The 14,099-nt window shown below is 37.5% G+C and overlaps 2 protein-coding genes across 2 annotated transcripts; one reads left to right on the forward strand and one right to left on the reverse strand.

The window, feature by feature from the left end:
- Window positions 1-3,806: 3,806 nt before the first annotated feature.
- Window positions 3,807-4,514, reverse strand: LOC148569419 (uncharacterized). The gene has a single exon (XM_088485034.1). The coding sequence runs from the start codon at window positions 4,512-4,514 to the stop codon at window positions 3,807-3,809; it is 708 nt and encodes a 235-aa protein (XP_088341160.1).
- Window positions 4,515-11,384: 6,870 nt separating this feature from the next.
- Window positions 11,385-14,099, forward strand: LOC107635154 (thioredoxin F-type, chloroplastic). The gene is made up of 3 exons (XM_016338534.3): window positions 11,385-11,762; window positions 13,022-13,121; window positions 13,821-14,099. The coding sequence occupies exons 1-3, from the start codon at window positions 11,434-11,436 to the stop codon at window positions 13,953-13,955; spliced, it is 564 nt and encodes a 187-aa protein (XP_016194020.1). The 5' UTR covers window positions 11,385-11,433; the 3' UTR covers window positions 13,956-14,099.

The raw sequence follows: 14,099 nt of genomic DNA on the forward strand, positions 1-14,099 counted from the left end.
TGTGGATTGGGGTCGTACCTTTGTGTATGATATTTCTGTTCTTTTGGGTGGTGGGTTTCAAAGGAGGATGAGCACCACTGTGTAGTTGGTAGTGGGTAGTGGTATATGTTTTAGTTTCCCCCGCCGTTTTCTGCCGTGTGGTTTGGGCTGACGGTGGTGCTCATCGCTGTTTTAGATATGGCTTGTCGGAGGACCGAGGGTGTGAGGGCTCCGGTGATACCAGCGGAGGGTGTCCCTTCCCTTTACTCCTGGGTTACCAGTGATGTGTGGGGGACGCCGTCGTGGATGACGGAGGCGGACCTCCAACGGCTTCGTGATGAGGGGGCTGTCTGTGGGGGTGGCGACGCCGAGCGCCATTACGAGTTTTTCGTTCCGGGGTTGACGAGAGGGTCTGTTATACCAATCTGGACTCGCCGACCGTTCTGGTTTGGCTGAGGGTATAGGAGGCAATGTTTACCCGTCTTGGCGTGCGGCTCCCATTTTCCCCTTTGTTCAACAGTTATTGAGCCGATGTTCCGTGGCGCCGTCCCAGCTGCACCCGAATAGCTGGGCGGCGATCCGGACTTTCGAGCTCATGTGCGAGTTTTTCAAGCTTCCGGTGTCAGTAAATGTTTTCCTTTTTCTCTTCTTGTGCACCCTTCCGTCCAAGGAGGGGAAGCACAAGAAGGGGTATATGTCTTTTAGGGCTCAACCTCATCGTCGAGTTTTCGGTTTGTATAAGGATTCTTTTCATGGGTTTAAGAGTGGGTATTTCAAGATTCGTCCTGCTAGGGGGCATCATCTGTTCTGGCTGACGTTGGAGGGTGAGCGGCGGTTCCCTACATATTGGAACTTTGGTGCGGGGCCGTCCATTCTTACTCGGGTGACGCAGGAGTTTTTGACTGCGGAAGACCGGGACGTCGCCCTCGTCTTGTGGCAATTGTTTGGGGAGCGTCCTCTCAATCCCAGGGACGTGATGGGTGACCCGGTTGCTTGTCGGGCCTACGTTGGTGTGTGATTTGTATCTCTCTTTTTTTTGTTCCGAGTTGGATACTTATGTTTTTTCCCTTTTAACCTTTCTCCTAGTTGAGATGGCTGGGGGTTTGATGACTCTTGCTAGGTTGAAGGCTCAATTGTCTCAGGGGACTCCTTCTGGTAGTTCTCCATCCACTTCGACCTCCCGGCCTGTTGATGATACGAGGGCTGCCTCTGAGGATCTGGCGTTGACCGAAGGTGGCACCCAAGGGTCGGGTCGGGGCGTGGAGGTTGAGGATGATGTGGTGGTCGTGTCGCCGGAGGGTGCTTCCCTGAAGCGAAGGCGATCGGAAGATGTTGACAGTGAGAACTTGGTGGAGGGGGAGGGTGCAGTCCCGTCGGTGATGGACTGTCGTTTTGATGCTCCGGCCTTCATCGATGAGCATCTTATGCCTGGTACGAAGGATTTCTTCCGTGAGTGCGATGTGACTTTCCAGGCGAAGTCGCTTTACCGCTCCCTTCTCCGTTCTGCCGTGATTGTTCGGAAGGCCGAGCCTGTGATGGCTCAGGTGGGCCTTCTGGACAACAAATTACGTTAGTCTCAGGCCGAGGTGGCGAGGTTGAAGGGGCAGCTTGCGGATGCCGAGTCGGCGAGGGAGAAGGCAGTGAAGGCGTCTGAGGAGTCTGGTGCTGAAATCCTTTGCCTTTTCGAGGTTGAGACTTCACTTTTGTCTCAGCTTGGGGAAGAGCAGAGGAAGGCTTCGGATGCCGACTCTCAGGCTGTCGTGCTTCTTTCTTATATTGGTACTTTGAAGGATGAGGTAGCCGGTCTGAAGGTGGAGGTTGTGGGTTTGAAGGAGGAGAAGGCCATGTTGCTTACTGATGTAAAGGAAGCTATTGCTGCCACTGAGGAGACGATGAAAGCTCAAGCTTTGGTGTTGGCGCCCGAAGCAGATGTGTTTGTGATGGGAGCTTTCAAGATTGTCCGTGATGGCCAGATCGTTAATCTTGAATAGCTATGGTTATAACTACTTGTTTTGGATTTGTAGTGTTTGTTTTAATGTTTTGGCCGTGTGGCCGTGTGGCTGTGGATTTGTGACTGTTTGAACTTCGTTTTATGCTGATTTGGCCGTTCGAGCCTTTTTTGTATATTCTGTCTTTAAGCCGTTTTATTTTTGACTTTATTTGTTCCCTTTGTTTGGGATGGGTGGACCGTCGTGGGGTCACTTTCTCGTGGATATCCGTTTCTCGGCCCTTGGGGGTGATCAGTCTCCCAGTGGTGGCCGTGTTTTTATTCCGTGTTTAGGGGGAATATAAAAAAGGTATTAATAACTTGATGGAATTTTATTGATGTTTGGGCCTCGTTAAAACCCTCCGTTTATGGCTGGAAAAAGTACTCGAGATTGACACTTTATGCAAAATTAAAAAATTAGAGCAAAAAGGAAAACAAAGTCAAAAGGAAAACAAGGTAAAAAATGGCTTAGAGGGTCGACCTATGTGTAGTATCGTCGTAGGTTGGCGGCGTTCCAGGTCCTCGGGATCTCGTCGCCGTTAAGTCATTCGAGCTTGTATGCTCCCTTTCCAATTGCTGCCTTGATTTTGTACGGGCCCTCCTAGTTGGGGTGAGTTTTCCTTCCCCTGGGGTTGGGGTGCCAATGTCTTTTCGTCGTAGGACGAGGTCGTCGGGTACGAATTCTCGTCGGACCACACCATGGTTGTACCTTAGGCTGATTCTTTGTTTTAGGGCTAGCTCTCTGATGTGGGCTATGCTTCTCACCTCGTCTGTGAGGTCTCGTTCTGCTTTTTCGTCGTTGCCCCCGATCGTTCGTCTTGGACTTGGGTCTCCTATCTCTAACGGGATGATAGCTTCGACGCCGTATGTTAGGCGGAAGGGGGTTTCCCCGGTGGCCGTTTGGGGGATTGTTCGATACAACCACAGAACTGATCCGAGTTTGTCAGCCCATAGTCCTTTGGCGTCGTCGAGCCGTTTCTTGAGTCCCTTGACGATTATTTTGTTTGCGGACTCCACCTGTCCGTTTGTTTGGGGTGCTCTACCGAGCTGAAACGGTGGGATGCGTGCAGCCCCTCTAGGAATTCTCTGAATTTTTTGTCGATGAATTGGGTTCCGTTGTCCGAGATTACAATCTCGGGGATCCAGAACCGGGTTATGATGTGTCGCGAGAAAAGTTTTCGGCATTGGGTTGCCGTGATGGAGGCTAGGGGTTCGGCCTCGATCCATTTAGTGTAATAATCTATGGCGACGATGAGGTATCGGAGTTGTCCGGGTGCCATGGGGAAGGGGCCCACGAGGTTGATACCCCATGTTCCAAATGGCCGTTCTGCCGTTATGACACTAAGCTGGTGTGGGGCGGCTTGGTGGATGTCGGCGTGCCTTTGGCATTTGCTGGAGCTTTTTACCAGCTACATGGAATCCCGGATGATCGTGGGCCAAAAGTACCCGGCCCGGATGACTTTTTGGGCTAGGGTTTTGCCTCCAATGTGGTGGTCGCAATAGCCTTCATGAATTTCATGGAGTATGTACCCGTGTCCCTGGGTTCGGCGCACTTGAGCAGGGGTTGCGAGAATCCTCGTTTGTATAGTTGTCCTGTAATGACAGTGTAATTAGCGGCTTCCCTTTTTGTCCGTTTTGCCTCTTTGGAGTCTTCGGGTAGCGTTCCGTTGAGGAGGTATTGCAGGATAGGATAGGTCCATGATTCCAGGCTGGAGAGTGTCAGAAAGGCATCTGCCGTGGTCGATATAGACGGTGTCCTGACGACCTCCTGAATTAGCGACCTGTTGCCTTGTCCTGGCTTGGTGCTGGCTAATTTGGAGAGGAGGTCTGCCTTGGCATTTCATTCCCTGGGGACATGCTGTATGGTTATGCGATCGAATCCTTCTTTTACCTTGTTTACCTTGGCGAGGTATTGCTGGAGTAGGGGGTCCCGTGTTTGGTAGTCTCCGTTGATTTGGGAACTGGCCACCTGTGAGTCGGTGCATACTTCTAAAATGTTTGCCCCGACCTCCTTGGCTAGAGTTAAGCTTGCTAGAAGGGCCTCGTATTCCGCTTGATTGTTTGAAACCAGGAACTCGTAGCGAACGGATTGTTTGATTACGACCCCGTTTTGGCTCTCGAGTATCACTCCGGCTCCTCCGGAAGTGACGTTTGACGAACCGGCGACGTGTAGTTTCCACGATTCGAGGGTGGAGTTTCCCGGTGTCATCTCGGCAATGAAGTCAGCCATGGCCTGTGCTTTGATTGCATTACGGGGTTCGAACTTTATTTGGAATTGGGATAGCTCGATGGACCATGCTAGCATTCTTCCTACTAGATCGGGCTTTTGTAGCACCTGCTTGACCGCTTGGTCGGTTTGAACCGTTATGGGGTGAGCCTGGAAATACTGTCCCAAACGTCGGGAGGCCGCGAGGAGTGTGAGGGCCAGCTTTTCTAGGCATGAGTAACGAGTTTTCGTGTCTTGTAAAACTTTGCTTATGAAGTAGATGGGTTGTTTTTCCTTATTTTCATTTTCGCGGATGAGCGCTGCCGCGAGTGCTTCTTTCATTATGGAAAGGTATAGGTAGAGGGTTTCCCCTGTTTGGGGCTTGGCGAGAACTGGTGGTTCTGCCAAGACTTTTTTGAAATATTAGAATGCTTCTTCGCATCTTGCTTCCCAATTGAAGGGGGCTCCTTTCTTCATTAGCTTGAAGAAAGGGATTGCTTTCTGTGCTGATGCTCCGAGAAAGCGAGATAGCGTGGTGAGTCGGTCAGTGAGCTTTTGGATGTCGTTGAGATTTTTTGGGCTTGTCATTTCGAGGACGGCTCGGCATTTCTCGGGGTTAGCCTCTACCCTACGCTATGTGATCATAAAGCCGAGGAACTTTCCTGCTTCCATTCCAAAGGCACACTTTGTCGGGTTAAAGTGCATTCGGTGCTTCCGTAGGGTGTTCATCATGAGTTCGAGGTCGCTGATGAGTTGCTCACCGGATTCGGTCTTGGCGAGCATGTCGTCTATGTAGACTTCTAACTTGGTCCCAGATAGGTTCTGGAATATCTTGTTGACGAGCCTTTGGTAGGTGGCTCCGGCGTTTTTCAGGCCGAAGGGCATGACCGTGTAGCAATACGTTCCTTCGAGGGTGATGAAAGTTGTTTTTTCCTCGTCAGGTCGGTGCATGGGTATCTGATTATACTCGGAGTACGCGTCCATGAAGTTGAGGTATCGGTGGCTGGATGCGGCATCTACTAGTCCGTCGATGTTTGGTAGGGGGAAGGCATCCTTTGGACAAGTTTTGTTCAGGTCTGTGTAGTCGATGCATATTCGCCACTTCCCGTTAGACTTTTTGACTAGTACAACGTTTGCCAACCATGTCGTGTAGGGTAATTTCCTGATAAAGTTTGCTTCAAGTAGGGCCTTGACTTGTTTTTTGACCTCAGCTGCTTGGTCCGGGGACATTTTCTGTCTTCTTTGTGCCACAGGTTTGGCTTTGGGATCTATGGCCAGCCGATGGGACATTAGGTCGGGGTCTATTCCTGGCATGTCGGCCGGTGTGAATGCGAATAGGTCTCTGTTTTGTTTTAGGAGTTGGGAGAGATCTTCTTTAAGGTCGTACGGAAGGTTCCTATTGATAAAAGTTTTCTCGTCTTTGGTTCGCCCGATTTGTAGTTTTTCCATGTCGCATTCTGGTTCCGGCCTGGGTTGGCCGTCTTGTCGGGCATCCAGGTCGGCTAGGAATATGCCGGCCGCGTCGCGAGACTTCTTTCGTAGGGCTAGGCTGGTGTTATCGCATTCTGCCGCGATTTCTCGATCTCCGTGGATGGTACCGATGGAGCCGTCTTCTGTTGTGAACTTCATGAGGAGGTATTTAGTGAAGATGATGGCGGAGAGATCATTGATTATTTTTCTTTCGAGGATGACGTTGTAGGCGGTGGAGTCTTTGAGGACCACAAACTCGGATAGGATTGTCTTTCTCTGGTTTTCCGTTCCTAAAGTTCCCCACAGACGGCGCCAATGTACAAGATGTCTCTTGTACGGGTTTGAGAGATAGATCGGGAACTTGCAGGTCGACGCGGAGGCCGGATCGCTTGACTGGAGCAATGGGGGGAGGTACCTGCAAAGACACTCCGACGCTCAAGTCAAAATGGATCAGAGAGGTATATGGTGTGAGGGATGAATGAATACATAGAGGGACTTGGGTCCTCTTATATATAGGTGATGGTGAATATCTTTATCTTATCTTATTTGGCTAAGATAAGAGAGACGTTTTGAATTCGAAAATTGGTTAGGAGTTCTATCGGGCCGATTTCGGGCCTTTAGAGTGGCGGAGCGGATCAAACCCGGGCAACCGAGTTCGGGGACCGTTCTGGGTGTAGGATCCGTGGGCTGGATCTATAACAGAATTAATCATTAATAATCACTAATTTAATAATTTTATAACAAATTATATTTTGACACCAAACATGTTGATGTGGTATATTTTGGTGTCCGTTTAAATATTTTTCTCTTCTCAACTATTTTCTAAAAATGTATATGTACTCAATTATATGCAAATTAATGTTTAATAATTAATTTTGTTGAGATTTATTAATAATTTTAATATTTTATTTCATATTTTTATGGTAATTATTATGATTTTTTTTGTATTTGTGTGAATCAATAGTTCTAATATTTTATTTTATATCCTTTTAAAAATTATTTCAATTATTTCTTCTATTTTTGTTAATGTTATATATAATGTTTTATTTTACCATTCATGAACGTAAGTTTTAGAGTCAAGTATACTGACGTTGCGTATATATTCTGGTGCCAATCTATATGTTGATGTTATCTTTGGAAAGTATTATGTATTAAATAATTAGATTTGTTAACATTTAGCAATTAATTATGGTGAAATTTGTCAATCATCGTCATTATGTTATTATATTATTCTACGAGTTATATTATGGTGCCAAACTGCCGACATAGCGGGTGACAGTTTGAATATTTTTTTTTTCTCAATCATTTTTAAAAAAGTATTATATAATGAATCGTACACAAATTAATATTTGATAATTATTTGTGTTGAGATTTGTCAATAATTTTAATATTCTGTTATAAATATTTTTAGTAATTATTATTATTATTTTTATATTACAGTGAGTCCATCATCAATAATCAATCATTCTAATTCTACAAGTTACATTCTCATGTCAACTATGTTGACATATTGAGGCTTCAGGTTGGATATCTCTCTTTTCAATTATTTTTTTAGAAAAATATTATATAATCAATCTTATATAAATTAACCTTTAATGATTTGTTGTATTCAGATTTGATAATAATTTTAATATTTTATTTAATATATTTTTAGTAATTATAATGATTCTTTCTTATATTTTCGTAACTTAATAATTCTAATATTTTGTTTTATAATTTTTTTTAAAATTATTACAATTCTTTTTTATATTTTTGTGAATGTTATATATAGTATTTTATTTTATTATTATGCGGATAAATTTTAGAACCAAATATTTTGATGTGATGTGTTTTGGAGATAATTTACATATTGATGCCATTTTTAAAAAATATTATGTATTAAATAATTAGATTTATTAATATCTAATTATTAATTATAGTGAGATTTGTCAAAATAATTATAATATTTTATATTATATCCTTTTAATAATTATCTTAATTCTTTGTATATTTCTATGAATATTATATATCTTTTAAATAATTATTGATTGATAGTTGTCAAAATCAAATCGGTTATTGAACCGGTCAGATTATTGATTTATTGGTTTTTTTAGTTCAACCGATGAATTACTAATTCAACCGGTAAAACCGATCTCATATAAATAAAAAATATAAAATAATCAAAAACCTAAAATAAAAATTTGAAATACATATTTTTACTAACATTTTAAAAATAATTAAGTCTCGAATTCTATAAATAACTAATACAAAGATAGACACAAAATTAGTTTATACTATTATAATAGTATCTTAATTGGACATAATAAGAATAACAATCTATGAATTATATCCAAAAAGTAATTTCAAAATTTGAATATCTTTATATAATTAAATAATTACATAAATATTTATTTTTTCTCAAAATAATATTTTTATATTAATTATTATTTTTATTTTAAAATTAATTTATTTGTACTTCAAATAAAAAATAATTAATTTAAAAATGTTGAATATAAAAAATATTGAGTTAAGTATTTATGTGTATATATATGTGTGTATTAGTTAGAATATGCAATATATACTATAAAAAATATGAATGATGCCAAGAAAACAGATTAGTACAATAGTTGTCAGCTTGGTCTTCATATAAGAAGAGCCAAGTTTGATTACCACCTCTTGCAATACATTTTTAAAATTTTCTCAAGCCCGCACGCTAACGTTATCAGCACGTGGGTTAGCCGGCTTGTTGACCGGATCGGTTTGGTTTTGATTTATGTCAGTTTTGATTGGTTTATGTTAGTTTGATTGGTTCGTGCTAATTTTGATCGGTTCATTTTATTAAGTGGTTAGTACATTAAATTAGATTTGTACAGAATTCGTTTCATCAGTTTTTTGGTCAGACCGATTGATTCGGTCCGCTTTTAACAACTATTTGATTCTTTCTTATGTAATATTTTGAATATATATTTTTTATTTTTTTCTATTAAATTTATTGGTAAATATCAAATTGGTTGGTATTTGAAAGATTTTGATACTAACGAAATAGTACTTAAATGTTGTTAATGACAAACTAATCCTTAAATAATTTTAAAATCTGATAAAAATGACCAGACGTTAATTACTTCCATTTCTATTAACAGAAAATGCTGAAGTGGCTAACTGAATAAATGACATAGTATATTTTACTGGAGTTTAAAATTATATGAAATTTAATTATTTTAAAATAATAATTACAAAACAGTATTAATACTAATACGCAAGAGAATCCCCAAAGTAAAAATTCTAACTTAATCTTCTTTCCTTGTCTCCTCTTTTTTAAATTGGTGAAAGCACACCACACACTCTATGGCCATCCACCATGTTCATCACTTATCATTTTCTTCTCCCATAAGTCAGCAACTCACACACTCACAAAGAGTCACAAATATCAGCGATTCACCGCCTTAATTTTCACCGAGATTCCGTCTGCTGCCATCGAGTTTGTCTCTATATTTTTGACGCTCAATATCTGTACCCCGTTAAGTTTATCGTCGTGAGTCTCTCTTTAGCGTTGTCGTTCCGTCTGTATGACTCTGTCTCTCTCATTGAATCAATATACCTTTTTTTCGAGCTTCACCGCCTTCATCCAGCCAGCATTTCTATCGTCCTCTTCTTGAAGTTTTGTTGTGGTGTCCAATTCAAAAATTTTTATTATCTTTTTAATTATTTTGTTTTTCTCTGATTTCATTCTCTCAATAAATTTATCTATCCTTCTCTATTTTTCATTCTCTTTCTTTGATTTTTGAATGAATATTGTAATTCTGATACTAAAATTGATTGTTTTATCTTATTGATTTAGATTTGAATTTAAATTTTGATATTATTTATTGTGTTTGTGTTTATTTGTATAGTTCTAAAAATTGAAAAATATTATTGTGTTTATGATAAATTCATAGAAAAATCAATTTTAATGTTGATGAGATTAATGTTAATAAAAATGAAACATCTTTTGTAGGTGGAAAATAGAGGAAAAACACAAGAGAGAGAGAGAAAATTGTTGGTGGTGGCTTGTAAGAATTAGGAAATGTCATGTTGTCATATACTCTGTTAACCACCTTAGCAGTTTTTTGTTAAACAAGAGTAATTAACACTTGGTTATTTTGTCAAATTTTAAAATTATTTAGAAATTTTTAGTTAATACTTAATAACATCTTTTAGATATCACTTTATTAACGTCTAAATTTTTTAAGTATCAATTTAGTAGTTACTTCTTTATCTAAATAATTAGACAATTATTTGTTAATGTTTTTTAATAATATATTATTTTCTACTACTCAAATCAATATTTTATTATTATAATAATAATTATTATTTTATAACAGTATTTAGTGAATACATATAAAATTCACTTTAAAATATTTTAGTTTTCTTAATATATATTGGGTTATTTATTTATTATATACGACATATTTTTATTAAATATAATATTTTGTGAATTATTTTATTTTATAAATTATTTGATATTAGTATAAATAACAAAAAATATATAAAATTTTTATTATAAAATAAATATATTTATAAATAACTTATTTTAGAAATATATTTTAAATATAAATAAAAAAATATATTTTTTATGCCTCGCACATATACATAAACTAGTAAATAAAATGTTTGCATAGTGAAGTGAGGGAATCATAGGCTATGTGGAGGATGCAAGCGAATGCATGACGAGATATTTTAGAGGGTTATGGCCATTTGTGTGGATAATACAAGTTAGAAGAGGTCTCAGGTCTCAACTCACAAGTCACAACACCAAAGATTTTTTTGTTTTCTCATTCTCCTCAACACAATAAAATCTAGTAATGACAAAAAAAAAAACAATAAAATCTAGTAAGCTGCAAGGGTAGTTTCGTACTAACAAATCCCATAGCTAGGCGATCTCATTATTGCTTCTATCTCTTTCACTCGTGCTTGTATATTCCATCATTTTTATACAAATAAATTTTGTTAGTTAATAATAAAAATCCAAAAGTATAATACTTATTCCAAAAAAAAAAAAACTTTAAAGTTCTTAATATATTAAATTAATATTAAATGCTAAATATATTATATATTTATAATAAAATATTTAATAACTTACTGTCCACTTAATTAAACGAGACATTTCAATCTCATCTTTTAAAATATTAATTTAATTTAATGATAGAGAATTTATAGTTGTGAATTTTATACAATATAAAAAATATGATGTATATACAAAAAGTTATTTATTATATATTATGTATAAATATATACTATTTAACTTATTTTTATATATATTTTAATAAATATGTTATGTTAATAATTAATTTAATAAATAATTTTTAATATATATTTAATATCGTGAATAAAAACTCTACCTTTTAAACATTAATCAGTAGTATTAGAGATAATATATTTTATAATTTATAGTCATAAATTAATTATTGTTAATATCTTAATAATATAAAATTATATTTAATAGAATAAAATTATATTTTTTTTTATGTTAAATACTAATTTATATTTTAATAAAAGTGCGGGTATTTTAGATTTTCTCATTAATATATGTATATAGTTAATTGACAAATATACCCATCTTGTATACAGTGCCTAGGAACATACCTCGCTCTCACATGCCCTTGGCTAATTTACCAATATACCCCTATGTTTTTTGATGGCATTAATACCATACACAAATCAGAAGGGCAAGAATGTCATTTGAGTAACATTCTGTACCTTGAACTCCACAACCACCACTACAATATGAGTTGAGCTCTAACATCGGAACTGAGTGAGAAAGAGAACCACAAAAATGGCTCTGAATCTATGTGCTTCTTCTCCGAAGTGCAAATGGGTTTCAAGCAACCCATCAATGATGCTAGATTCTTCACCAAAGTCTTCATCTTTCTCTTCTTGTTCCAACAAAATAAAGATGGCATCTACCCACACCTTAACTACATCAAAATCAAACATGAGAAGGAGTGTGAGGAGTACAAGGTTGTTGAGTGTGAGATGCAGCTTGGAAACTGCGGGTCCCACTGTGACCGTAGGGCAGGTGACCGAGGTCAACAAGGATACCTTCTGGCCTATTGTTAATGCTGCTGCTGATAAAACTGTGGTTCTTGACATGTACACCCAATGGTATATTTACCTCTCTATACTTAATCTCTTCTAATCTAATAATCATGCATAATCAATTAATCATGTTTATTATTACTTAAATGTTTCTAATTTAGAGATTCCTTCAGTGTGATTGTAATTTTTTATTGTTTTGTGCTAAATTTGTCATGATATGTATATTTGATAATACCCAATTTTGTGTCTACTAAATTATGATTGATTGCAAAATCAAAACCTTGCATGTTTTAATGTCACCCTATTTTGCTTTACTCCTCTAATTTTCTTAGTGCCAACTGCTCTATCTACACATCATGTGTAATTGTAAAACAGATTTGCATAACAATCCTTTTATTCGTCACTATCACTTTTTGGTACAGTAGCAATGGGGGAGAATATGGATCATGGTATTTTGTAATTTGACACTAGTTTCATGTGACTGATAAGGGTGAATGTGAATAAGTATTTGTAGGCACATAAATTTACATAAGTACTTAGACTTAAAAAGTGGTGAATAAATATTTGTTTGTTGGCAGAATATGTATAGGAATCTTTGACATTGATTCTTTCTGTTCTAACATTTTTGAAATGCTTCAAAGTTGGTCTTTGGCATACATTTAATCATCATATTTTAAGATGTTATGTACTTAGTAAAGGACCAAAGGGGAAGCATATAACTAATTATGCATAAGAGTGGAATGTTGATGAAGTTCCATGTGAAGATTTCAGCTGAACAGTTATTAGAAGGAAGCTGGTAGTTTCTTCACTTGGCATTTGGTTACTGCCTTGAGACAGTGCTATTTGGGACCAAAACAACATTGTCTCTGGACAATTTTTAAGATAACTAGTGTTTTTGCCCGTAATAACATTATGGGAATATAAATATTCTGTAACTATGTCGGCTTTGTCTTGATATTATAGATTATGCCAGAAAAAAATTTATAGAATCAAACTATTTTTATAAAAAGGTCGTAGGGGAACCAAAACAACGTTGTCTCTGGACAATTTTTAAGATAATTTCCCCTCTTCCGAAATAAATAGACACGAGACGTGTCTTGGGGTAAGCCTTTTTTTTACCTCCAAGAAAGAGGGATAGCCGACACAGGAGATATGCCTCTACTGTTTTAGGTTCTCTGTCCTTTTCCATTTTAAGACAAGAATCAAACATGGCCTTATATGGTTAATTAGTTGACATTGTCATCCTTATCCACTTATCCCATATAAACTAAATAAATAGATATATGTATTTGGATAACCATAGATGAGTTATTGAATTTGTGCAGGTGTGGTCCTTGCAAAGTGATGGCACCAAGGTTCCAAGAGTTATCTGAAAAGTATCTTGATGTTGTGTTTCTAAAGCTTGATTGCAACCAAGAGAACAAGGTTGGTTGGTTGTGATGTGCTATATAAACAATGCTAATTATCACATAGGCATGATTATGTTTATATCTTTTCATGACTAAGATGGTTTTATTCATTTTCTTGAGTTTAAATTTTATATACTAACATCCTAAGTGCTCTCATGTACATGAAATATTTGCATATTTTTAATACACATTTAATGCTAGGGATGGCAATGGGCGGGTAAGGGCGGGTTTTGGCACTACTCGATCCCATCCCACCTATGTTACTCAGAACCTGCCCACTCATATGCGTAATTAGTGTAAATTTATATCCTAAACCCTATCCGGGGGTACCCATCCTGCCCCTACTTGCTCCTTTCCAATATACTTTGGTTATTGTTTTTGTTTAAATTAATAAAACTTAGTTTGTAACATCAGATTATGTATACGAGTGAATGACAAAATATGTGTATATTTGACTGAAGTTCTAATTTATAACTTGATCTTTTTTATTTTTTCTCAATTGAGTCGGGGCAGAATAGGTAATCGGGTTCGGGTGGTGTTGCCATCCCTATCTGTGTGTTCTACCAACATTTGGAACTGCTTTAAAAACAGTTGTGAATGCTTTTTAGAATATGCATTAGATGTCTTTTACTATGGAACACATTTGGGTATGCCTAAGGTTGTTTTTGATACATATACTTTGCTATAATTCTAATTGGTACTTGTTTGATGGCAGCCATTGGCAAAAGAGCTTGGAATTAGAGTGGTTCCAACTTTTAAAATTCTGAAGGACAACAAAGTTGTAAAAGAAGTGACTGGTGCTAAATTCGATGATTTGGTTGCTGCCATAGAGGCTGTTAGATCCAGCTAAAGGATTGAAAACTAAACTATTCTCTTATCTTCCTATGTAAAAAATAAGATAAAATAATATTATGCTTTATATATATATCATTTGTGTAAGTATTTTTCTAATGCAATTATAATCTGAGCAAGATCAAGGAATGTTATCACGTGA

Source organism: Arachis ipaensis, chromosome B4, assembly GCF_059453495.1.
Source record: "Arachis ipaensis isolate K30076 ecotype BB chromosome B4, ASM5945349v1, whole genome shotgun sequence".
NCBI classification, from domain to species: domain Eukaryota; kingdom Viridiplantae; phylum Streptophyta; class Magnoliopsida; order Fabales; family Fabaceae; genus Arachis; species Arachis ipaensis.